We start from the raw sequence: 24,796 nt of genomic DNA, 5'->3' as shown, positions 1-24,796 counted from the left end.
GCCTGCCCCAAGCACTCCTGTGCTGCAGAACAGGTCTTCCCTCAGCATCTCTGGAGTGCTGAAAACTAGGAGGGTACACAGGAGAAGTTTTTGAAAGCCTCAAGTGACCTAGAGACCTCAGGCTATGAACCAAACTTTTTAGCCATCTAAGGCTCCTGGGGTCCCTAGGATTCACCTAAATACTAATTGGGAATGGATAAAACCTTTGTTGCTCTCACCCTCCATTCTTTTTTCCCAAAAGAGACCTTGGAGAGATGCCCTCAAGTCCCACTAGAATCAGACCCCTGTCCTGGCCATTCTGAGTCCTGTTTCCACTGCAGTACCACCACCCACATTTGGGCGCCCTCTCCCTCATCTCTTGTCCCAGTGGACACAGCTGCTGATGGCATCAGTGTCCCTTGCACTCTCCCTGTACCCTTTTCCCTTCTTGCTTAGGGATTTGTTGAAAATGAAAAGGGAAAAAAACCCAAAACCCAACCCCTTCTGAAGGCTTGTGCCTATGAATGTTTTATAACCCATTTCAGCTTTGATTGCGAGGCAGCTTTTTAATCAAAGAGCAGTTAAACCCAGCAGAGGAATTTGCTTGACTAAAATTTATAACTGATTCCCTTGACGTTTTGTTAGAAATGGATCTGTTTGGTAACCAGCACGACTTCATTTAAATGAGGCATTGCAAATTCACTGTCACAGAGCTGCACGCTGCCTCCTGTCACCGAGTGCCACTGCATGCTCTGAGCTGGAATTCTCCCTGCTTTGCCTTTCTTTTTGGGGTGCTGCTGGTGCCTTCTTCACCCTCAACCTTGTCCCTTCTTTTAGGGGTCCCTTGCACAGAGAATGACTACAAACTGTGGTCACCCTCCGACGAGCGGGGCAATGAATGCTTACTGGGGCATAAAACTGTCTTCAAAAGGAGGACGCCTCATGCAACCTGCTTCAATGGGGAGGATTTTGACAGGCCTGTCATGGTCTCCAACTGCTCTTGTACAAGGGAAGACTTTGAATGGTAAATACCAATTAATTTCTTTTAGTCCGGATTTTAAGTTGGAGATAGGTATCTCTGACCCGTGGCCCAGAGTGAACAGACACCCAATTTACTGAGCTCTTTGTATCGCTGCTTGATTTTATAGCAGAGAGGAAACTAAACAGACTGAAAACATCCTTTCATTAATAATGGGGCATGAGACTTAATTAATGTCTGTAGAGCCTTTCGGGACCCTCTGAAAGGTTCTATAGAAGAGGGAAGTCTTGTTAATCTACCACCTTCTTAAAACTGATGGTAGGCAATTTCCTATCACATCCAGAGATCCCCCACTGAAATGCTTAGTGACCCTTTAGCCCTGGGGATGCAACTGGCCCTGCTGGATCACTCCAGATGAAATTTGCATGTTACTGACACTGAACAGCTCTCGGGATTAAAAAACACTCTGGCAATTGGATTCAAAGGTTTGGGGTTACTCAGTGAAGTGCTTTTCAGGGACTGGACTTTCAGCAGAGTCCCTGGTACACAAGCAAATGACAGGGGTCTAGACCTGTTGGTCTGATGCTGAGAAAGACTGGAAAGGGATCTGGCTTCTCATGGCCAGACTGGGTATAGGACTGGTGGGATCTGATTCCTGCCTCGGAATCAGCTCCACAAGGCTGCCAGTAAAATCAGATTAGCATAACCTCTTCCCCAGTGTTTTCCAAAGAACAGATGCACTGTAACCACTGCTTTATTGACAGGAAAAGCCAAGACACACACCAGTGACCTAATCCAGCTACCAGGAAAACTGGGGCTGGCAGCCAGATTTGAAGGGTGCTCTGGCTCTGCTGTGCCTCACTGCCTCACCTGCCTTAGTCTGCTCAGCCACTTCCAGTCTTAGTTTTAAAATGTTTCTGAGACACCCTGAAGCTGTCTGGCTGTATGTTATTATGCAGCTAAATACTGATAATGAACAGCCTTCTGAAATGGTTTGGGTTCTTAGAATTTCTGTGAAAAAATAGGGAGCAACAGTATAGCATGGCTGCATTTTCCCCTTCTCCCTCTTCCTTCCTTCCTTCCTTCCTTCCTTCCATCTTTCTCTTTGCAGTGATTTTGGCTTTAAACTGAGCGACGATTTATCATTAGAAGTTTGTGTCCCTGACCCTGAATTTGCTGGGAAGCCATATGACCCACCAGTACCTTGCCCTGTTGGCTCAACTTACAGAAAGACTCGAGGGTATGTGTTGCACTTGGGAGGGGAACCTGATCTTCCAAACACTGTCGGTGATAAAAAAACAGAGAGAAAAAAACCCCACAAAAACCACACACAGGCTCTCCACGAGCAACAGCAAATAAACTGCATGTTTGGACATCCATTGCAACCAAGCACCCCTGTTTATCCTAACTGCACAGAGTGGGATGTTAACAGTTTCCATGGAATAAACTGCCTGGCTGTGTGTGTTGCAGCTACCGCAAGATCTCTGGGGACACTTGCACAGGTGGAGACATCGAGTCGCGGCTGGAAGGGGAGCTGGTACCCTGCCCACTGGCTGGTGAGTACACACAGGATTGCTTCAGGCACAAAGCTTTCATTTATAAAATGGCCAGTGCCTGGTGGACCACACAGACATTACCAAACCCTCTTATCCCTGTTGTGTCCTCACTGTAGTGGGTTCGAACCCCACCAAAAAGGCAGAAATTAGGCCAAAAGTACCCCCATCCTGGGGAAACCCTTGGGAAATAACCACCCTGCAGTTGATTCACTCTCTACAACTCCCTGAAAGGAGGTTGGAGCCAGGTGGGGTTTGGTCTCTTTTCCCAGGCAACTCTCAGCAAGACAAGAGGGCAGGGTCTCAAGTTGTGCCAGGGGAGGTTTAGGTTGGAGATTAGAAAGAATTTCTTTCTGGAGAGGGTGATCAGGCATTGGAATGGGCTGCCCAGGGAAGTAGTGGATTCTCCGTGTCTGGAGATCTTTCCAAAGAGCCTGGATGTGGCACTGAGTGCCATGGGCTGGGAACCACGGGGGGAGTGGATCAAGGGTTGGACTTGATGATCTCTGAGGTCCCTTCCAACCCAGCCAATTCTATGATTCTAGGCTGAGGCAGATGCTGCCCTTTAGTCCCCACCAGACTTTGCCTCTGTCCTCATTTTCTCCTCTCAAATGTACCAGGGACTGAAATGGTCTCATGCCCCTGTGCTGCCAAAGTTATTTGCATTCTCCTCCTTACAGCTTTAATTTAATCTGCCGTCATGAGCTGCCTGATTAGCATGCCACCACCACACAGCAGCTCCAGAGAGTGCCTGAGACAGGGAAGAGGCTGGTGCAAGCCAGCACCACCAGCAGGAGCTTTTCCTGCACCAACCCTAAGATTTTCCAGGGTGCCAAAGGTATTCCAGGTGCAAAACGAGCCAGCGGGTGCCTGGGGAAGCATTCCCTCTGCTGGGATTCACACCAGTGCTGTGCTTAAGTTTTCCCCCTCATTCAGAGCCCAACGTGTTCTTCACCCCTCCAAGCCCTCTTCAGCTCTTTGGAGAGCTGTGTTAGTTATGCTGAGAAGGGCCCTGCTGATTGAAAAACAAACCTGCAGTCCCCACCGGGCCAGGCTTTGAAGTGCTGGTGTTCCCAGAGTGTTTGCTGATCATCTTCAGATACCTGTTGGCTCCCCCCATGGTAACACTTTCATGTACAGTATCTGTTTCTTATCTCCGTATAATCTCATTAGGGATGCATAGCCAGAGTTACTTACTGACATTAGCTTTACTCATTAATAGCATTATTGGACTTGACCAGTAGTGTGCTAATGCCCAGGAGACTCTCCCAGACCAGGATCCCATTACAGCTCGATGCTGTGCAAATCAGAAACAAAAGTGACTCTGGGGTATTTACTGCCTGTGACTCCTGGGTTTATATCACTTTTTTTACAAGATTTTTGAGGAACGGGAGATGAGTATTCTTTTTCTAACTGTTTTCTAATAATCAGTATTCTTTTCTAATTTTCTGATTTTCTAATTCCCAGCACATTAACGTGGGAAGGAAAGGGGTGGTGATGGCTTTCGCTGTCCTTACCTCCTCCATCAGCCCAAACAAGGGGCACAGTGTGTTCAGATAAGGCTATTAGTGTGTTCTCATTAACCTAATTGCACGGAGACAAAGGGCCTTTGCCTCCCCTGTGGCTGAGGTGCTAAAACCTCCGGTCAGGGGTAAAGGAAAAAAAAAAAAAAAAAAAAAAAAAAAAAAAAAAGAAAGGGGGAAAAAAAAAAAAAAGGTGAGAAATGTTTTCTTTTTGCCCCTTGAGTAGCCTAAAACAGCCAGAGGCGTCTAAAAGAAGGCACTCCCTGTTCTTGCAGAGGAGAACGAGTTCATTCTCTACGCCACCCGCTACTCCATCCACCGCTACGACCTCGCCTCCGGCCTCAGCGAGGAGCTGCCCCTGGCTGGGCTGCGAGGAGCGGTCGCCCTGGATTTTGACTATGAGCACAACTGCCTGTACTGGGCCGATGTCACCCTTGACATTATACAGGTGAGACGGGGAGAGGAGAGGTCGCCGCGGTGCCAGCCGGCCACGCCGCGTCCCCTCCTTGCACCCGGGGGGCGGGTGGTGCACACTCCCCCCCCCCGAAGTACAAATGTTTGTCTTGGAATATTCCTCCCCTCCAAAGCTGTCTGTTAGGGCTTGCTTTGCATGTCTCACCCTGCTCGCCTCGAGGCTGTGGAACTTCCTCATCTTTGATTCTGATTCTTCTTCTTTTTTTTTTAATTCTTTTTTTCTCAGCGTCTTTGTCTCAACGGCAGCTCTGGGCAGGAAATTATCATAAGCACTGGGCTGGAAACAGTGGAAGCTTTGGCCTTTGAACCTCTCAGTCAGTTGCTGTACTGGGTTAATGCTGGGATTCCCAAAATTGAGGTATGGCTGTGCCCACACGTGCTGCAAAGAGGTGGTTGGGTCAGAGCATCATTGAGGCAGCTGGGACCTAAGCTGGCAGCTGCCCTGAAGTCTCATTGCTGGGGGGACATTGCTGGCCACTGACCCTCATCCCACGTGCCACTTTATGGGGTCTAAAATGCTAAGAGGGTATGATACCATTCAGCCATCTGTACTTAAATGCAGGTCAATTTATGAGGCTGAGTTGTGTGGCAGAAACAGGGGTTAAAAAGCAACATCCTTGTGAGGAACACAGAGTACACAGGGTACAGACAGTACTGCTGCTGGTTGCTTGCTTAGTCACACGTAGTGTCAATAAATACACCCATCTAGCCTCTTAGATCATCCCTTTTACAATAACTGCTCCCTGTGCCCACAGCAGCCATTTTTTTAGGTGTCAGTAATTACCTGCCACAAATTCCACGTGACTTTCACCATTTTAACCACTGCACTTACCCTCTGCACTGCCTGCACTAAGCACACCCCTCCCTTGGTTACACCTCCAGGTTGCCAACCCAGATGGAGACCTCCGACTCACTGTCCTCAATTCCTCCATACTTGAACGACCCAGAGCCCTCACTCTGGTTCCCCAAGATGGGTAAGAAAGAAAAAAATTCACAAGTATCTGAGCACCGTGGTATTCCCAAGGGGAAACACACTGGTAAAGCCCCTCCTGCATCACTGTATCACTATTATAACTAATGATAGTTATAAATAACTTTTCCTGCCAGTTAAACCGATCTGGTTAGTGGGGGAAACTGCAGTGATGTGTGAGAAATAGAGCTGGGCTAAAATTCCAGAGCCAAATGCAAGTTCCATCTTTCTGGGGATGGTTTTGTGGTGGCTGCTGCTCTGCAAACGTAGCACTGACAATCCTGTGCTGCCTTTAACCAGATGCACTAAAGCAAAACAGTTCAACTGAAGGTAAACTACAGCTGCACTGCAACCCACAGCTAGACAAGCCTCTCTGCTGCTTGTACATCTGGCAGTGGTGTTCATTACAGCTGCAGAGAGCTCTCTTTCCAAAGCCATGTCTTACAAGAGAATGTGAAGTCTTGAAACCTCTGCTTCATAACCTGTTTCCTTTCAGTGAGCTGTTTTGTTTGGATTTTGAGTAACCTCTCTGCTTTTTGTCAGCTTGATGTTCTGGACAGACTGGGGAGACTCCAGAGCTGGCATTTACAGGAGTGACATGGATGGGTCATCAGCCAGGTGCATTGTGTCAGAGGGTGTGAGGTGGCCAAATGGGATTTCTGTGGATGACCACTGGATCTACTGGACTGAAGCCTATATGGACAGGATTGAGAGGGTCGATTTCACTGGGCTGCAGAGATCTGTCATCCTGGACAGCCTCCCACACCCCTATGCTATTGCTGTGTTTAAGGTGTGTATGCAGCAGCTCCTTTCCCGTTGGTTTGCATTTCCACAGCAAACATGCTCAGAGGTTGTTGTGCATAAGGGGCAGGCAGCAGAAGAGCACTGAGCACTCTGGATTTGTAGGGTAGGAGCCAGCATGATGCTTTGCTCTGTTTCTGCTCCTGGCACATTCTCATGCATCCCCCTAAGAGCAAAGCCTCTGTTTCAGAATGAAATCTACTGGAACGACTGGTCACAGCTGAGTATTTTCAGAGCATCCAAAAACAGTGGCTCCAGAATGGAGATTTTAGTCGGACGGTTGAATGGGATCATGGACATGAAAATCTTTTACAGAGGAAAGACAACAGGTAATCACATCAGTGTGCAGATGCATGATCAATGCACTGAAGGAATTGGCTTCATTTTCTGATGGGTATAAAACCAACAAAGAGCTTTGCCAGCCAGCAACCTGCAAGAGGCTGGGAGGACCTTTTAAGGCCCTCTGTGTCCCTGGACCAGCTCTGTGCATTTCTATAGCTCAACTCAGTGCTGCAGAGCCTGCTCCTAACAGGGGGGTGACCCCAAGCCTGGGATGGCAGGTGAAACTGGGCTTCCTGCAGCATTTCCAGCCCTCTGCCATGACAATGTCCCTTTCCTCATGCCAGGGAAGAATGCCTGCATCACCAAGCCCTGCAGCCTGCTCTGCCTGCCCAAGTCAAACAATGGCAGGAGCTGCAAGTGCCCCGATGGGGTGTCCAGTACCCTGCTGCCCACAGGGGAGGTGAAGTGTGACTGTCCTCATGGCTACATCATGAAAAACAACACTTGCATAAAGGAAGGTAAAACCCACACTGTTCTTTCTTCTCCTTTATGTTGAGAGGAGGTTTCTGCTGTGGGGAGAGGCTGGCATGACTTTCTTGCTGCCCTTTGTAGGAGGAGCCTGGCTTGCCTTCTGAAAGCCTGGTGTCACGCCTCCTCCCTGCTTGTCTTTGTTTTCCCTTTTGCACCAGGAAACACGTGTCTCCCAAACCAGTACAGATGCTTCAATGGGAACTGCATCAACAGCATTTGGCAGTGTGACAACGACAATGACTGCGGGGACATGAGCGATGAGAAGAACTGCCGTGAGTGTCCTGCAGTGGCAGTGGCCCTTCCAAATTTAGATGTTTGCTGTCTCAGCATTGCACCTGAGCTCTTGGCCTCCACTCCCTTCACAGTCACAGGGAGAAGAAGCTGAACAGCTACGATTCAGTGAGACTGCTGCCAGTTCTCATCTGAGAGCATCTCTTGCAGTAATTGTCTTCTGAGGCTAATTGAGGACACAGCCAATGCTGAGAGAAAAGGAGTACAGATAGAAAGTGATTTTCTGTCCTCATTCTGCTGCCTGTGCCAATGTTAAGCTAATCATTTAAGTTCACACATTAAAGACAGGGGTCACCTTTTAGAGTAAAATTAGGGAGAGACATGTGCAGGAGGGGCTTATGGTTCAAGGCTTTGCAAAGCCTGAAGGGTTTGGAGTAGTGCACTGCAGGAAAAGGGCTGGGTTTGAAGTTAGGAATTGGTGGAGGCCCCTGGCTTTTGCGTGGACATGGCAGACTTCAGTCCTGATCCCTGGGCAGAGAGCTAGCACATCCCTCATTTGCTTAACATGGAATGACATTTAAATACAGTAAAGGTAACTGAGGATGCATTGAGCAAAGCATGCGGGGTGCTGTGCCTCTCCCCTCAAAGCCCTGCATGAAATGCACAAGCTCGGGTGGCAGGAGACATTTTCTTAACCATAACCTCCTCCTCTTCCTCCTCTCCATCCCTTTAGCCACCACCGTGTGTGACACCGACACCCAGTTCCGCTGCCAGGGCTCGGGGACCTGCATCCCACTGTCCTACAAATGTGACCTGGAGGATGACTGTGGGGATAACAGTGATGAAAGTCACTGTGGTGAGTACCCTCACTCAAACCTCCTTCCCTCTCCCTCCCCGTGCAAGTGTGCTGCGGGGCAGGGTGCTGCTCAGAGATGCTTTAGGGTAAGGCAGTGCTTCACCAGATCCAGGCTGACAGCCACCTCCTCCTGTCATTTACTGGGAGATTGGAATCCAGATATTTGGTAGAGGTGACGTTTGTGGCCATCCACTGCCAGCTTAGTGGCTGGGAATGGCAGGATGCTGAACTGGAGGAGGGAAGGGCTGGTAGACAGCAAGGTGGTAGCTCTTGGTTGGTCAGTGCTAGGCACAAGGCAGAAAAACATGTTTTCCAGGCAAGCCTGCTTTGCAGGGCTGTCTAGCCTGTCACCTCTGAGATATTAGCCTCCCCTCCTGGGTCAATAGCCCATATGAAGCTTTCCTCCCCTGACCTGATAACATCTGAATTGTGTGTTGCAGAGGCTCATCAGTGTAGAAATGATGAATTCAGCTGCAGCTCAGGGATGTGCATTCGTCTCTCCTGGATGTGTGATGGTGACAACGACTGCAGGGACTGGTCTGATGAAGCAAACTGCACAGGTAAGCACTGTGACATGGTCAATAACCTTTTCTTGCAAGCACTGATGACTTACAGCCTGAGGTGCTGTCAGACAGCGGCCAACATCTTGTGCCTCAGTTTCCCTGCTTGTCAGCTGAGCCCCCCAGCAGGGCAGCCAGGCAGCCTGCAGCTCACCACAGGATGATGTGATGCTCCAAAAGCAAAGGGTTTCTTTCCTCCAGTGCCTTCAAAAGGCCTTGGGGCTCACTGTGAATTTGCTGAGCACTTTGCACAGTGACCCAGCTTTGCTTTTTGCTTGCAATATTACACTTATGGGTTTGCACTGCTGAGATGGCCACTGGGCTGTCCACCTTCTGGTCGTGGCTGTGTCTTTGAAGCACCACCGAATGAGGAAGCAGGTCTGTGGCTGCCAGGCAGCCAGAGGATGCTTCTGACCCCCCCAAAAAAGGGCTCCCTTTTTGGCATGGAGGGAGCAAACAGGCCAGTGTGCACCAATGGCATTGAACACTTGAGCTCAGACCATTTCTTGACATTTGAATACATTGCAGAAAACAGGGATGCTCTGTGCAGCTTCCCCACAATTAATTTAGCTAAAGGAAAGGCAGATTTATCTGGGGGAAGCAGCTCTTCTCAGCAGCCTCACTTTGCTCTGTGCATTTGGAAATCTGAAGAGGGTGTCATGAGTGGGGAGTCACGTGGAGCAGATCCACCCTTGTTTTCTAACTGATGTAACCTGGTTGCCAGAAATGGTTTTGTTCCTTGGCTACGCTTCTCCTGCAGCAAGTTCTACACCTCTGAGCTTCATGCTCTATTTGCAGTTGAAAGTCACAACACAACCCTCCTCACAGTGTATACAGTAAATACAGTGCCACAGTATAAAACTGGTGACCCTTAGCAGGCTGCTGAAATTAACATGGAGGGAGAGCCCTTTCCCCAATAGAAAAGCCAACAGGTAATGATGGTCTTTTCCATAGAAAAGAAAAAAAAAAGAAAAAAAAAAACAACCAAGGTAAAAATCTAAATTTTTACATGAGTTCTGAGCATGGGCAGCACTTCAGTCCATCAGTGAAAGGCTTGAGACCATACTTGTAAAGCAGTACATGAGATATTTCAAGGGATCAGCACTGCTTGCCATACCAGGGCACACATGAGGCTGGGAGAACCCCTGGAGATATCAGCAGAGGCTTTGCTCATCTTGCAGCCCTGCTGGGACAAACTAAGAGGGTGTCTTCTGTCCTGGGGCTCTGGCAGGAGGATCTAGGAGATCCTTCCCAGGTCTCTGAACCCCTCTATGTTTGCCCCCTACAGTATTTGCCATATAACGTGGCACTGGGGATCCTGGTAATTAGTATTCCAAATGCATGGCTATAGAAGAAGGTTTAATTTTTATTGGTATCACTTATCTCTCATATGAGTTTCTCCAGAGAGAATTACTTACTATAGGAGAGGAAACCACTTCAAAAAGCGTATCGGGTTTGTAAGGCCTGAAGTTGAAATTATCTGAGAGGATCACAATTACTCGAGAAACATTTCATCTGACTCCACCAGCTGCAATTATCACTCTTATCTAAAATAATTACATTTCACACTGAATACCTAATAGAATATTACTGCCACAAGACTGTAGTATTTTGAAATATCTGCAAGTGCATGTCACTCGCTAGCCTAAGATTCAGTAGCATACAATTTAATTAAGCTGCATATTGCTTTTCTTCTTAATAATGATGAGTGCTCTCCTGGTTGAAGAGCAGCATTTGTTCTGTAAAGTGACAGCATAACCTGGGCATCAACCAGGGTACCCCACAGGCAGGTATTTTCCAGTTAGGAGCCTAAGGAAAGGCAGAGCCCTACTCCCTGCAAAGCCCAAGGGGAATTATATTTCTAATTTGCTTTGGCAACACAGAAAAACCTCCCTTGCCTTAACTAAAAGCTGTCTCTGAGTCCTGCCTTGCATGGGGGGACTGCCAAGGCTTGCTGGCTCCCTGTGACACTTCTCACCATCTCCATCATCACCTTTGCTCACACAAACCAGAGACCAAAATCAAAGGGAAAGGGGCTCTGAGCAACCTGATCTGGTGGGAGGTGTCCCTGCCCATGGCAGAGAGGTTGGAACTGGAGGATCCTAAAGATCCAACCCTGAAAATGCCATAATGCTATGGTGAGAACCTGGAGTCCTGACAATTTCTTGCCTGATATCCACGAAGTGTTGGGACCTTCTAGGGTGTAAAGGAGGAGGGAGGAGAGGTTGGGATGAAAAGGGGGCTGACTCAGTGCCGGAGCTGTGGCAGCTGAGGTGGTGCCCACACCTCTGGTTTCAGCAGTATATCACACCTGTGAGGCCTCCAGCTTCCAGTGCCAGAATGGTCACTGCATCCCCCAGCGCTGGGCCTGTGACGGTGACGCCGACTGCCAGGACGGCTCCGACGAGGACCCCGCCAACTGTGGTATGGCACTGCCATGGGGTGGGGGGGAGATTGCTGCTAATTCCCTGAGCCAAAACCACGGCAAACTCAGGGGGATGATGCCCATGCCTCCAAAAAGCAGGCAGACACGAGGAGAAGGCAACTGGGGCTGTGCTGTGGCTAACTAAAGGCGGGTTTAAACAAAAAAACTAAATAAAAAAAACCCCCAAAACCCCACACAACCATCCACCCAATTCTGAATTTCAGAAAAAAAGTGCAACGGCTTCCAGTGCCCGAATGGCTCTTGCATCCCCACCAGCAAACACTGTGATGGTGTCAACGACTGCTCCGACGCCTCGGATGAGCAGCACTGCGGTGAGGAGGTGGGGGGGCCCTGGCAGTGGGGGGGCTGACAGCATTCCTGGTCTGCCCGAGGGAAAAGCCCTGGGGAGATAAAGGGGAGGCTGTCCTTAGCAATCACGAGCCCCCTGGGAAAGGGGGATGGATGAGCTCTCAGGGTTGTGTTGAGGGAGGTGACCAAAACTTTCCTAGCACCTGTGCCCAGCCCTGATGAGTTCGCGGACGAGGCAGAGGGGTAGAGATGGAGCAATTTGTCTGGGAAGCTTTCTGTAACTTCCTGAAATCCAGGCCCCTCACTCACTTTCCTGACACTCCCCCCCCCCCCTTTCTCCAGAGCCCCTGTGCACCCGCTACATGGATTTTGTGTGCAAGAACCGTCAGCAGTGCTTGTTCCACTCCATGGTGTGTGATGGCATCATCCAGTGCCGAGATGGATCAGATGAAGATGCCAACTATGCTGGCTGCTGTAAGTGTGGTACTGTGCAAAAGGAGGGTTGGATGGAGAATGAAACCAGAGGCATGGAGAGGAGGGTCCATTTCCCAGAGTCCCAGAAAGCTGCCAGACCTCCTAAGAGGTGGCTCTGTGTTGTAATGCTCTGCTTGTAAGTCCATGATTGCCTCTGCGTGTGCTCCTTCCTTCCTCCTCGATGAGTTTCCCTCAAGCCCTTGGTCTTTACACTAAACCTCTCTTATCTCCCCATGCCACCCCTGCAGCCCACGATCCTGAGTTCCACCGGACCTGTGACCAGTTCAGCTTCCAGTGCCAAAATGGTGTGTGCATCAGCCTGGTGTGGAAGTGTGATGGGATGGATGACTGTGGCGATTACTCCGACGAAGCAAACTGTGGTGAGCAGTGCCTGGGGGTCTCTTGTCATTATAGCTCCAACCTCCTTGGAATTTCAGGAGCACAGAGTGCTAGCTCCTTTATATTTTCCATAGGCATTGGTGTGCACAAATACAATGTGTCTGTAGTGTTCCACTTGTGCATTGTAGAGTGGTTTACTTGGAGATCAGTATCATTTTCCTCACATTGCAGGTAGGTAAAGTGAAGCACACTGAAAATCCCATACATCTGGCACATCCTGTGCTTGAATAAGTCATATGTGGCCATATTTACTCCACAGATTCCCAGCCCAAAAGAGACAGGCAGTTTTCAGCCAATCTCAATATTTACCACTGTTCCTTGGGTAGCTGCAGGAGCTGTACCCAGCCAGACAAAGCAGCTGCATCTTTATTTCAGAGCTGCAGAGTTTGCTTCTCTATTTCTGCCATGCTCTGCCTGACTTTCACTGCCAGCACTGGTTCTCAGATCATAGGTTATGTCTGCCCAGCACACAGACATAACAGTGGTGGCAGGAGTCTAGCAAGGGTTGTGAGGGATGGGGATGCTGGAGGTGAGGAGAAAGGACCATGCTCAGGACAATCAGCAGGGTGATGCTCTCTGGATCAGCTGTAGCCTGGCCGGAGATGGTCCCACATTTCATCTGTGTGGGATAACAGATGAGATAACACTGAGGCTCACAGGACTCTCCTCTCATTGTCAGAAAACCCAACAGAGGCCCCAAACTGCTCCCGGTACTACCAGTTCCAGTGTGGGAATGGGCACTGCATCCCCAACCGCTGGAAGTGTGACAGGGAGAACGACTGCGGGGACTGGTCTGATGAGAAGGACTGTGAGGGTAAGGGCACACACTGCTCTCTGCTCTGCTCAGGAGCCCTCCCCAGGGCTGGGCTGGGACACACTGAAGGACCACTCTCAGCATCAGCTGCCTGGGACAGCCTCCATGGGTCCAAAAGTCTCCAAGGATTGGGCTGAGTGTGCAGTCTCACCCATCTATGTTTTTGGAAATCCCCAGGGCTGGGCTGGGACACACTGAAGGACCACTCTCAGCATCAGCTGCCTGGGACAGCCTCCATGGCTCCAAAAGTCTCCAGTGAATGGGCTGAGCGTGTCTATGTTTTTGGAAATCCCAATTAGGAGCTGTGCAGATAAAAAGCAGAGGAAAACATTGGGCTTGCAATTCGTTGCCACCAGCAACCCTCAGTCTGCTGGGAAGGGGCAGAGTTACAGCCCGTGGGCAGCCTCTCAGCTCAGCTCTGTGCTGTGTATTTTTAGGTTCTCCAGTCCATCCCATTACCACACCAACCCCACCAACGTGTTTGCCCAATCACTTCCGCTGCAACAGCGGCGCCTGCATCATCAACAGCTGGGTCTGTGATGGCTACAAGGACTGCTCCGACGGCTCCGACGAGGAAGCCTGCCCTACATCACGTAAGCTTTTCTCTTCCTCACCTTCCCCTTTTCCTTAGGATCACATCCTGTTGGCCTTTCAGTCCCAAATCCTTGCCAGATCACCGGGTTAAATCACACCGTGGTGTTAAAGCCCGCTGTCCGCTCTCTCCCGGTGGTCACAGCCACTGCCAACAGCTGGGACACTGGGACTCTGGGACACTGGAACACTGGGACTCTGGGACACTGCTCCAGCCCCACTGGAGACAGAAATTACCGCAGGACCACCCCCTGCAAACCAATTGCTCTTCCAGCCCTCTGCAGTCAGGAGAGAGGATGGCTCAGGCAGAAGGCATCCAGCTGCTAGATGGGAAGAGATTGCCATCTAGTGGAGCCGGGACCAGGGGACAGGTTTTGGTCCCCCCCTGGTGGCAGCTGCAGCCCCTCCGTGTCTCGGATGGGTTCCTCACTTCGCTGCTGTGTGTGTGTGCAGGACCCAACGTGACGACCCCGTCTCCGGTACCGCCGGGCCGCTGCAGCAGGTTCGAGTTCGAGTGCCAGCAGCTGCACAAGTGCATCCCCAACTGGAAGAGGTGCGATGGGCTGCGGGACTGCCAGGATGGCACGGATGAGAGGAACTGCCGTGAGTGTGGGGAAAAGGAGAGGGTCTCACCCTGGCTTGTTCCCTTGGGAAGCTCTGTGGGAGGATGGGGGAGCCCCTGAGGAGAGTGCTATAAAACCCCTGCAGTCAGTTGCGGTGGAAAAGGAATAAAAAGCCCACACCACCCATGCCATTCTCATTAGATGTTGTTTTCTGTGGGATAAGCACCAGATTCTGCCTGAAAATACAGTAGAATGAGGCAGCCTCACCCCTTGGTCTCTACCCTTGGGCCACAGCCACCCCAGCACCGTGCCTGAAATCCAAACCTTGAGTCCTGAGACCATTCTGCCTCTTTCAGCTACTCACAGCACCCTGTTGTGCCCTAATGGTTATAAATGTGAGGATGGGGAGGCCTGCATTATGGTGACAGAGCGATGTGATGGATATCTGGACTGCTCTGACAGCAGTGATGAGAGGAACTGCACTGGTAAGCAGCAGCCCTCCCCCCTTGCTCATGCCCTGCTCTGTGTGAGCCTGCAGAGGTGCTCTCTTGGGTATGTGACCTTTAATTCACAACATTCTAGATGTGTCTGCCTCTGTTCAGTTGTCCCAAGTTACCTCCTTTTCCAGAACCAAATTTTCTGGACAGCTTCCACACTGACAAATTGTCTTCCAGCAGCCTCAGGCACAGAGAAGTGAATATAAAAGACTGGTAGGAGCAAACCTGTCTTATTTTACATGGCCCACAGGTGAAGAAACAGTCCCTGTCTCTGTCCTCCTTTGCAAGGTGACCCAGGGAGCTGTGGCACATGCCCTGCTGCCATCACTGGTCCTCCCTTTGGCTGCCCACAGGCAGGACACAAATCACAGCCCACCCTGGGAAGAGAACAGTGATCAATCTCTGGCCAGCTGAGAGGTTCAGCTGCTTTCCTCCTGACCTGCTTGGTGGGCTTGAGCATCAATCAGATTTTAGTTCTTTAATTAAATATTGATTGGGAGAGCGTAGCAAGTTCAGGGGAGGGAGACAGAGCTGCTAAGATGCATGGCTAGGCTGCTATGCCAAGGGGAAACCACTCTTCTCCCTTGGATAGCTTGTCTGGCCATGCCTGCCTGTGCACCCACATGCCTGCTGGGTTTCACTGCCACTTGGTAGGGAGAGAAAAGCAGTGGCTCTTTGGCTCTGATCCACTTGGATTCTGTAAAGTACCAGGAATGAAGCTGAGCACCCAAGCAGGGCCAGGCCATGGCACTGGGATTTGGGCTCTAACTTTGCTTGGGTCCTTCTGCTGAATGTGAGATATGCTAAGGAAAACTACACAAAGAAAGGTCCTGAGTGCCTTACAGTGACAGCATAGGTTTAGTCACAAGGGTAGAAGAGTGACTTAGCTTACAGAGATCAGTGTGCACTCATACACTTCCAAAATGATGCTGAAGAGTCTTCAGTCGACTGCCACACTTCACCTTTCCTTGCAGGGAAGGTCATGCTTGCATGAATCAGCATAAAGACAATCAAGACATTGGGGTAGGGGACACTAGGAGCACCAGGGGTATGTTCCTGCTCTGATTTCCCACTGATAACACCCACTTAAATTACACATCTAAATTAAATGGTGCAGATACTCCCTTCAGTCATGCTGCTCTTTCTACCTCCACGTATCGTTTGTGCTACAAACCTACCTCCTGCTTCTGCTCTGGGCACCAAAAGGCTTGTTTCCCTCTGATACACTAACTCTTCCCATTGCCTGCTTAGATGACACAATAGTCTACAAAGTCCAGAACCTCCAGTGGACAGCTGATTTCTCTGGGGATGTCACCCTGACCTGGGCTCGACCAAAAAGGATGTCCTCAACCTCCTGTGTCTACAACATCTACTACAGGTAGTACACTGCATGCCCCTTGCTACTCACACCAAGTGCAGGCTAGGAGCAGCACGAGCACAGGTATGGTGCTCATGTTCACAGCAAAACCCCAGGCAGCAACAGGACTGAAAGACTGTGAGCTGCACAATCTACTTCTGCTGGGAAAGGCTTCTAATATTTTGTTGCAAAGACGACCTAAAATAGCTGTACTATTTTAGGGGGCTTTTGTGAAGAGCTGGTTTTGTTTCCACCAGATTATTTACTCAAGGCAGTGATGTGGCTCTATTTGGGCTTTAATTTTCTGCTTGGGTCTTGTCTTGTTGGGGCTGCTAACAAGAACTAAGTCAAGAAATTAGAGCAGAGCAGTTATAGAACATCTCAGTGGATGGTGCTTAGAAGTCACTAAGCTATGTTTAGTTCAGGCTTTAAGAGAGCATCTTTTCAAGCTGGTGGTGTGGCTTTACTGAAAAAAACCCCACCAAATTTAAGCAGCAAGCTCTTAATGTACAGGTGGATGTTATCAGCTGGAGTTACTAAACACTGTCCTGACTGGATGCACATGACTCTCCTGCAGGACTGTTGGTGAAAGCATTTGGAAGGTTCTGGAAACCCATAGCAACAAAACCAACAGCGTTTTGAAGGTCCTCAAGCCTGACTGTACCTATCAAGTGAAAGTCCAAGTACAGTGCCTCAGCCGGGTCTACAACACCAATGACTTCATCACTCTCCGGGCACCTGAAGGATGTAAGCAGACCTGCACCTCACAGCAGTGACCAGATAGTAGATAGCACGGAGGTATAAACTGTTATGAGCAAAAGGAGTCTTTACATAGGCCTGGGAATTGTGCTGGAAGGGGACAGAAGGCTGCAAGGTCTCTGCTTAGAGTCAGCCCTGCACAGAGTCACCAACCTGCTCTCCTTCTTCCCCTCTTAGTGGTTTAGAATCTCAGACTGGGTTGGAAGAGACCTTAAAGATCATCTACTTCCAACTTGCTGCCATGGACAGGGACGCCTTCCACTAGACTAAGTTGCCCCAAGTCCCATCCTACCTGGCCTTGAACACTTCTCAGGGGCATCCACAACTTCCTTAGGCAGTCTGCTCCACTGGGAAGTTCACAATAGAATCCCTGAATGTTTTAGGTTGGAAGAGACCTCCAAGATCCTCTAGTCCAACCTTTGACCAACACCACAATCTAACTACTAAACTGCAGGACTAAGACATCTCCTGTGACCCAGAACTGTTTGGCCATCCCTCCTTTGTCCCACACAGAGCTTTTCCTTCTGTGAAAACTGCAACTGCCTGTAACACCTCTGTTTCTCTCCCTAGTACCAGATGCTCCCTTTAACCTTCAGCTGTCCCTGAAGAAAGAAGCTGAGGGTGTGGTGATGTGCTGCTGGAGCCCCCCCATCAACCCCCATGGCCTCATACGGGAATTTATTGTGAGTTCTGCTGCCTTGCAGGGCCAAGTCTGGATCAGTGGCAGGATGGGGAAGGCTGCTGGAGGCTCACAGCAGCACGGGTTGGCATGGATGAACCCAACTATCTCTGCAGGCAGGGAATGTCTGGAATCAGACATTCTGGAGAGGAAATTTCAGAGCACCAGGCAACCCTGTTGCTGCAGGACCCTTGCTAGCAACACTGCCCACCAGTTCATTTCATTTCATTTCATTTCATTTCATTTCATTTCATTTCATTTCATTTCATTTCATTATTTCATTTCATTTCATTTCGAGCTTTTGTACTTCTTTCTACTGAGATTTTGGCACAGATACCTGTCACCCCATGGTATTTTTGACTGTGGAGCCCTCATCTCTAATTCTGGTGCTCCTAGGTGGAATACAGCAGGAGTGGATCCAAGGAGTGGTCGTCCCTTAGAACCACCAAGAACGACACAGAGATCAAGAACTTACAGGTCAACACATTATACATAGTCAGAGTGAGTATTTTCAGAGCTCTCTATGTACTAATTGTCCATTCCAATGTCCAATTGCACAAGAGATAAATTTGGGCCTGACTGTACCACAGGGGAAAAAAAAAAAGCAGCTCTGCCTGTGGGGAGTGTACACAATGGGAGAAGCTGGGTAATTGTAGACAGAAGTAAAAAGAATAGAATATAAAAGTCTGCACAGTGGGCCCTGGGAAATACATCCTCTGCCCTCATCCATCCTCCTTGTGCTGGAGGAGGATGGGTTCTTACAGTTCCCTGGGAAGTGGGGTCAGCTTTTTCCCATGAGCTCCATCATGTCCATAACCTTGCCCTAAGCTCGTTCTCTGTTTGCATTACACAAAGTTATATTGGTGGCATACTTTTGCTCATATTAACCTAACCCTCTCCTTTGAAAAGGTTGCTGCAGTAACTAGTCGAGGAGTGGGAAACTGGAGTGATTCCAAATCCATAACCACCACAAAAGGCAAAGGTAAATTTTTCAGTCAACTTGGACAACGTAGCCAAAAGGTGATACACAACGTTGAAGTGTTAGCACACATAACCACCTCCTCCTTTATTTTTCCTTATTGTTTTACACTATTTAACAACTTTGCTGTACCATTTAACTTAATTTGAGCTGCCTCAGACTTCAGTGGCAAGTCTGAACACTTTGCTGACTCTTCCTTTGAACTCTGTGGCACTTAGGATTGATGTACAGCTCTGGAAAAAGGCAAGAAGCCTCTGCTAAAGGTGCCCTTCTCTCCTGGACTGCAGATGGATTCCCTCTGACTTGTGTAGGCTAAATGCCACCTCCCCTAACACCTTTTTGAAAGGATGTTTGCTCATTCTTCTCCCTCTTAGGTTATGATTCTGATGGTTCTCATGTACTTTAGAGCACTGAAAGACCACTAAGGCTCCTAGGAATTATCACAGCTTTACAGTCTGACAGGAGACAAATTCCAACAACACAGCAAATCATTTCCCTCTGAAATGTTTTTAGGGAAAGCTTTTGAAATCATTTGTATTCATGCCAAGTTTTTCTTCCAAACCTACCCGATGTCAAAATTGTCTGCTAATTTGTTAGATAAAAGTGCATCCTCATTATGCTGACAAAGAAAGGAAAGAAAACACCATGCTACTAAAATTACAGGGTTCAGCTAATACGAAGTACATGAGTTAGAAAACCAGAGGTTGAGAGAATCTAATAATTGTCACTTAAGGTGTCACACAAGCATTTGACAGCTGTCCCCACCAGTAGTCCTGACTTCTTTCACCACTGCCTTGGATGGCCAGAAGCCATTAAGTGTGGTATGAGCTTGTCCCCTGAGTTCAGAAGTAAAATACCTGTGTTCAGACCTCTCTGCTTTCAGCCTGTGCCAAGCAAGGCAGAGGTAAGGCAGTTTTTAGATGGCTGGCTGAAAAAATGATGGAGGTACAGCATTTCTGTGCCTTGCCTCAGGAGTAGGGCTGGAAACATGGGGGATTCCTGGGCTGAGAGATGAATGGAAGTCTGTATTTTACCTGATCCTTCTTGATAAGTATTTATATCAATTTGTGCTGCAGTAACAGCTGTTTTCCCCTTTCCTTCCAGTCATCCCTCCTCCTGTCATACACATTGAAAGCTACAGTGAGGACTCCATAAGTTTCAGCCTAAAAATGACTACTAATATCAAGGTAAAATTTTTACCTGTACTTTTGAAACACAATAAATAAAGAAAAAACCCTGTATTGGGTCACTAGTAAATACTGGATGGGATAAGCTGCCTAATTCAGTATAGCAATTATTTTTTGAAACCAGTTATTTCATGCCTAATTATTTCTTACTACTCATCAACCACCCCAGCTCTCTTAATTAGGAAGGAAAATACAATGCCAAGACTTTCAGTGGTGACTTTTTCACTGCATGCAAAACCAGCTGAATTGATAGTTTGTATTCTGTGCCCTTGCTGCTTGACAGGTCAGTGGTTATGTTGTGAACATCTACTGGACTTTTGATACCCACAGGCAGGAAAAAAGGACTCTGATCATAGAAGGAGAAAAGTCTATCCAAAAAGGTAAATTCTGTACAAGGTGTGAAGTTCTGCTTTAATCAACATCAAATGGAAGGTTTTATGAAAACTCTTGGATTTTTTTCTCTTTTTTCTTTATTTTATTTTCCTACTGACTAGTTTCTGCTTAGGAAAGTATAAATCTTGAGAGGACAAACTAGGAAATCCCTGACCTCTCTTTTTAGGACCTGGAGATTTCAAGCAGATTTGAGACTTACCCCCCAGAGTTGCACTAGCCTTTTCTCATCACATGAGATTTTTTTTTGTGGCTCCTAATCTGCTCTGCCAAAGGTCAACAATTTCTTGGGCTTGGGTACACTGCACATCCCTATTAATCAGATTACTTCCCACTTTGGAACTGCTTTTGCACTGGTGTGGATATGGGAAAGCATCCTGATACAGGAAAACACAGGTGAGGTTGGATACCAGAGTCCCAGTCCCACTCAGAGTGAACCAAAACACCAACCACAAGGGGCAGGTTTTTGTTTGTTCAGGTTTTGTTTGTTTCTGACTTTTTCCTTGAGCCCTCACCCTGCCACCCCAGAACTCTGCCCCACCTAATGCCGCACATTTCTCTTCTTTGCTCAGTGGCCAATTTGACAGCCCAGACCCCCTATGAGATTTCTGCTTGGGCTAAGACAGAGCTGGGGGACAGCCCACTGTCTTTTGCACACGTGGTGACCACTGGGACAAGACCTGCAGCTCCAAGTCTCAAAGCCAAGGCCATCAACCAGACTGCAGTGGAGTGCAGCTGGACCGGACCCAGGAACGTCGTAAGGCATCACCTCACTCTCTTTTCTCACCCAGCTGGACAGGGTCCAGCTCAGAGCACACAAGTAGGATTATTTATAGGGAATTGCAAGGCACTAAAAATGGAATGTTCAAAAAAATCAGGGAAAGCATCTGCTGCCTCTTAAACCCAAGCAAAGCAAGGGTTCTTGTTGTCTCTTTGCTCTCCACTGTATCAGTGGCTGGGATACAGATACCAGCATGATGCTCCAGTGGTCTCTTAACTGAATGCTGTGTTATCAGAGCTAAGTCCAGGATTTTAGGGTGGGGAGTCAAGTAGTGAGTGGTCAGACTGAACTTCAGCTTGGTCAGGAGAGACTGCCCAGAGGAAGAAAGGTCTTTGTGTCACGTCCCTAATAAGGGAGGGACATTTCACAGCCAGTGAAAGTTAGGATGGAAGCTCTGACCCTTACCAAAACCTGTACCATCCCTCTTGTGCTTTTGCTTTGCAGGTCTATGGCATCTTCTATGCCACATCTTTCCTAGAGCTGTACAGAAGCCCTCACAACACCACCACAGCCTCCCACAACATGACTGTGATCGTGCAGCGGGACGAGCAGTACCTGTTCCTGGTAAGCTGCTTTCCTCTTCCCCCTCCCACCTGCCCCGTGGGCTGGAGCTGGCTCTCAAAGGGTGCAGAGGCACAGGATTAACCACTGTGTCATCCCTTCAAGGTCCGTGTGATGTCTCCCTACCAAGGGCCACCTTCTGACTACGTTGTGGTGAAGATGATCCCTGACAACCGGCTTCCCCCTCGGCACCTCCACTCCGTGCACACCGGGAAGACGTTTGCGGTCATCAAGTGGGAATCTCCCTACGATTCACCCGACCAGGACATGGTAATATCCCACAGCACCTTTGTCACAGCTTAGCAGTTTGGGCAGACCACAAAGCTAATGGCAGAATTCCTCTTTATTCCTCACCCTCCCTCCCTGAAAGGGAAGATGAAAGGGGAATAAGGAGCGGAGACTCCGAGTTGGAAACTGAAAAACAATTGGATACAAGTGGATAACACAAGGAAAGGCAGGAACATAAAGGACAAAGTAACAAAGAATACAAACACATACAAATATATATATATATATATATATACATACAACCCCATAGATAGCACATGGCAAGCTGGCAGCAATGAACAGCAGCACAGCCTGCAGGAAGTGGGGGGAAAAGAGGGAGGAGATGCTGACTTCCCAATCTTTTATAGAGTAGGGCAGGAAATGGGAGGGAATAGATCCCTCCCTTTGCCTTCCACCCCTCTCAGAGTCTGAAAGCCCTCCTGCTTTAGTCCCTCCTGTTCAAACCATGACAACCTTCCGTCCCTTTGCACTGGCTCAGAGACAGATCCCTGCCCTGCTGCTGCTGGGGAACTGAAGCTGGGATCAGGTCCACCCTCCCCAGCAAAGCCTGGTTCTGTTTTCTGGCACACTGGTGTACAGGCAGTTCTGGCTCCATTGAAAGGGAGTCATTTTCTCAGCAAGCTTTCTGCTGCTAGTCTGGTCCAGAGCCTTTAGCAAGCAAAGGTTCAAAAGGTATAAATCTTGCCAGCAAAGCTGGAAGCACTGACAGGGCAGGAGTTTGTGTGTTGCATCCTTGTGATAATTCATTAAGAAATACAACCTGATATTTCCCTCCTGCCCTCATCTGTTCCAGCAGCTGCATTTGCTGTACCTGTAAGTACTGATCTCAGGAAGGGATCCAGCTTGCCCAGTAACATCCCACTTCCCCTCCCCAGCTTTCCTGTAGCATACAGGAATGGTTTAATTTAAATTTTGTCCCCCAAACACTTCTAATGACCTTCCAGTGTAGGAGATTGCTACGAAGTCTGCAGGAAAGTAAAACTTTTCACCATGTGCCTTTCCACCCCCTCCAGTTATATGCTGTTGCAGTTAAAGATTTAGTAAGAAAAACAGATAAAATCTACAAAGTGAAAACCCGGAACAGCACGGTGGAATACACCATTAAGAAACTTGAACCAGGAGGCAAATACCATGTGATTGTTCAACTGGGAAATATGAGCAAAGAATCCAGCATGAAGATCAACACAGGTAAAGGAAAGAGTACTCCTGGGTGGGTGCTGGGTGAGTGACCCTTCCAGTCATACCATAAAATCCCACTACAAGACTCCTAACCATGCCACAGTATCCTCTCCTCCAGTACAGCCCTTTTAAAAGCAGAATATTGTGCTGATCCCTAAATATTAAGCTACAAAAGTGACCCCCATTGCTATTTCCCAGAGAAAGACAAGTGCCATCAGTGTTAAAAACCTAACTCCCCTGCCATTTTTTTTTCCTCATTTGCAGTTCCACTGTCCCCACCAGATGCCTTAAAAATTATAACAGAAAATGATCATATTCTGCTTTTTTGGAAGAGTTTGGCATTAAAGGAAAGTAATTTCAATGAAAGCCGGGTAAGTTGTGCTGTCTACAGGCAATGTCTCAGAGAAACCTAGAGCATAACCATTGCCAGGAGCTCACTTCAATTTATATCAGGACTAAGGCACTAAAGCTGATAAATCCACCTTTTTGGAGCATTATTATCCTCAACTGTCAAGTGTCACATGTATCAAAGGGCTGGGATGAGGACACTGCCCCACCATGCTGGGAAGCACATCAGTGGCAGCTGGAAACTGGCAGTGTTAGGACTTGGAGAGAAAATCTGTGACACATTCTCTGTCACCCAGAGACACCCAGGACCCAGGCAGGTAGCAAACTATGCCCCCAAAAAAAAAAATAAAATCTATCACTGTTATTGACTCTGTTTTGGGTGGTCTTGGGTGTTTGCTAAGAACAGAGTGGAGCAGACAGACTGAAATCTCTGTTCCCTGAGCTGCCCAAGGTCAGTGAATGCTGATGGATGCCTGGAGGAGGCTCCACATTGCTGACTCCCAGCTGATAGCCCAACTCATTCCATCAAAGTGAGATTCAGGAGAAAAAACAAGTTTTAAAGCCTTTCAGAAGGAGCACACTTGACCTCTGTAGCCAAGTGATTCGGGGTTTCTCTCTTTGCTTTCCCCACTCTCAGGGTTATGAGATTCACATGTTTGACAGCTTGATGAACATCACAGCTTACCTTGGGAACACCACAGAAAACTTCTTCAAAGTTTCCAACCTGAAGATAGGCCACAACTATTCCTTCAGTGTCCAGGCCAGCTGCTTGTACAGTGGGCAGATGTGTGGGGAGCCAGCCACGCTTCTCTATGATGAGCTGGGAACTGGTAAGCCCTTGGAATTTGACCCCATCCTCCTTGAAAAGAAGAGTGGTGAAAACCTCACCAACTCACCAGAGAAACGTGCTATGGGTTGCTAATGGTACTTCCCTCCATCCTTTATCTCAGGGGAGGATTCCTCTGCATCCAGAATGGGTGGATCCACAGATGTTGCTGCCATCGTGGTCCCGGTGTTGTTCCTGCTGCTGGTGACCCTGGGGGTTGGTTTTGTGGTGCTGTACATGAGGCACAGGAGGCTGCAGAACAGCTTCACAGCCTTTGCCAACAGCCACTACAGCTCCCGCCTGGGCTCTGCCATCTTCTCCTCGGGGGATGATTTAGGTAGGTAACCAACCCTTGGTCCCCTGCACAGCCTTGGGGAGGTGAAATCAGTGCAAGACCTAACTTCTCCAACTTTGGCATAAAAACCTCTATCAGTGTTCCTATTTTTATCCTTTCCTGAGAGCACAAAGCTAGGCCAGGACAAGTGTTTTGAGTAGTTCCACTTAAACCACTGAAACGCAGATCATTTAAAACCTGAATATAACAGCTCAAACAGCCAGGGAAAAGCATGAGAGAGGCCTTGATATACTAATTTTGAGGGCATTTTTGTGGCCAGCTGCAGTAGCTGCCTCACTTTTGCCCCATGCAACCTG

The 24,796-nt window shown here is 48.5% G+C and overlaps 1 protein-coding gene across 2 annotated transcripts in view; it reads left to right on the top strand.

The window, feature by feature from the left end:
• SORL1 (sortilin related receptor 1) overlaps positions 1 to 24,796 on the top strand; it is a 43,282-nt gene that overhangs the window by 17,735 nt on the left and 751 nt on the right. The window contains exons 14-47 of one of the 2 annotated variants that reach the window (XM_030464683.1): positions 817 to 1,003; positions 2,070 to 2,198; positions 2,429 to 2,514; positions 4,310 to 4,482; positions 4,735 to 4,866; positions 5,391 to 5,482; positions 6,022 to 6,268; positions 6,470 to 6,608; positions 6,906 to 7,079; positions 7,251 to 7,364; positions 8,057 to 8,179; positions 8,620 to 8,739; positions 11,041 to 11,163; positions 11,389 to 11,496; positions 11,816 to 11,947; positions 12,196 to 12,327; positions 13,026 to 13,160; positions 13,598 to 13,753; positions 14,205 to 14,354; positions 14,671 to 14,799; positions 16,063 to 16,189; positions 16,746 to 16,915; positions 17,498 to 17,610; positions 18,003 to 18,107; positions 18,516 to 18,588; positions 19,690 to 19,772; positions 20,056 to 20,152; positions 20,735 to 20,919; positions 21,388 to 21,507; positions 21,610 to 21,774; positions 22,806 to 22,980; positions 23,236 to 23,342; positions 23,957 to 24,149; positions 24,270 to 24,482. In XM_030464683.1, coding sequence (XP_030320543.1) covers positions 817 to 1,003; positions 2,070 to 2,198; positions 2,429 to 2,514; positions 4,310 to 4,482; positions 4,735 to 4,866; positions 5,391 to 5,482; positions 6,022 to 6,268; positions 6,470 to 6,608; positions 6,906 to 7,079; positions 7,251 to 7,364; positions 8,057 to 8,179; positions 8,620 to 8,739; positions 11,041 to 11,163; positions 11,389 to 11,496; positions 11,816 to 11,947; positions 12,196 to 12,327; positions 13,026 to 13,160; positions 13,598 to 13,753; positions 14,205 to 14,354; positions 14,671 to 14,799; positions 16,063 to 16,189; positions 16,746 to 16,915; positions 17,498 to 17,610; positions 18,003 to 18,107; positions 18,516 to 18,588; positions 19,690 to 19,772; positions 20,056 to 20,152; positions 20,735 to 20,919; positions 21,388 to 21,507; positions 21,610 to 21,774; positions 22,806 to 22,980; positions 23,236 to 23,342; positions 23,957 to 24,149; positions 24,270 to 24,482 — 4,707 coding nt within the window. Of the gene's footprint in view, positions 1 to 816; positions 1,004 to 2,069; positions 2,199 to 2,428; positions 2,515 to 4,309; positions 4,483 to 4,734; positions 4,867 to 5,390; positions 5,483 to 6,021; positions 6,269 to 6,469; positions 6,609 to 6,905; positions 7,080 to 7,250; positions 7,365 to 8,056; positions 8,180 to 8,619; positions 8,740 to 11,037; positions 11,164 to 11,388; positions 11,497 to 11,815; positions 11,948 to 12,195; positions 12,328 to 13,025; positions 13,161 to 13,597; positions 13,754 to 14,204; positions 14,355 to 14,670; positions 14,800 to 16,062; positions 16,190 to 16,745; positions 16,916 to 17,497; positions 17,611 to 18,002; positions 18,108 to 18,515; positions 18,589 to 19,689; positions 19,773 to 20,055; positions 20,153 to 20,734; positions 20,920 to 21,387; positions 21,508 to 21,609; positions 21,775 to 22,805; positions 22,981 to 23,235; positions 23,343 to 23,956; positions 24,150 to 24,269; positions 24,483 to 24,796 lie in introns of both variants that reach the window. The other variant, XM_030464682.1, reaches the window with a different exon arrangement.

The sequence above is a fragment of the Calypte anna genome, chromosome 24 (assembly GCF_003957555.1).
Source record: "Calypte anna isolate BGI_N300 chromosome 24, bCalAnn1_v1.p, whole genome shotgun sequence".
In the NCBI taxonomy this organism is placed as follows: Eukaryota; Metazoa; Chordata; class Aves; order Apodiformes; family Trochilidae; genus Calypte; species Calypte anna.
The sequence above is the reverse complement of the archived record's forward strand: the minus strand, read 5'-3'. Positions and strand labels throughout refer to the sequence as shown.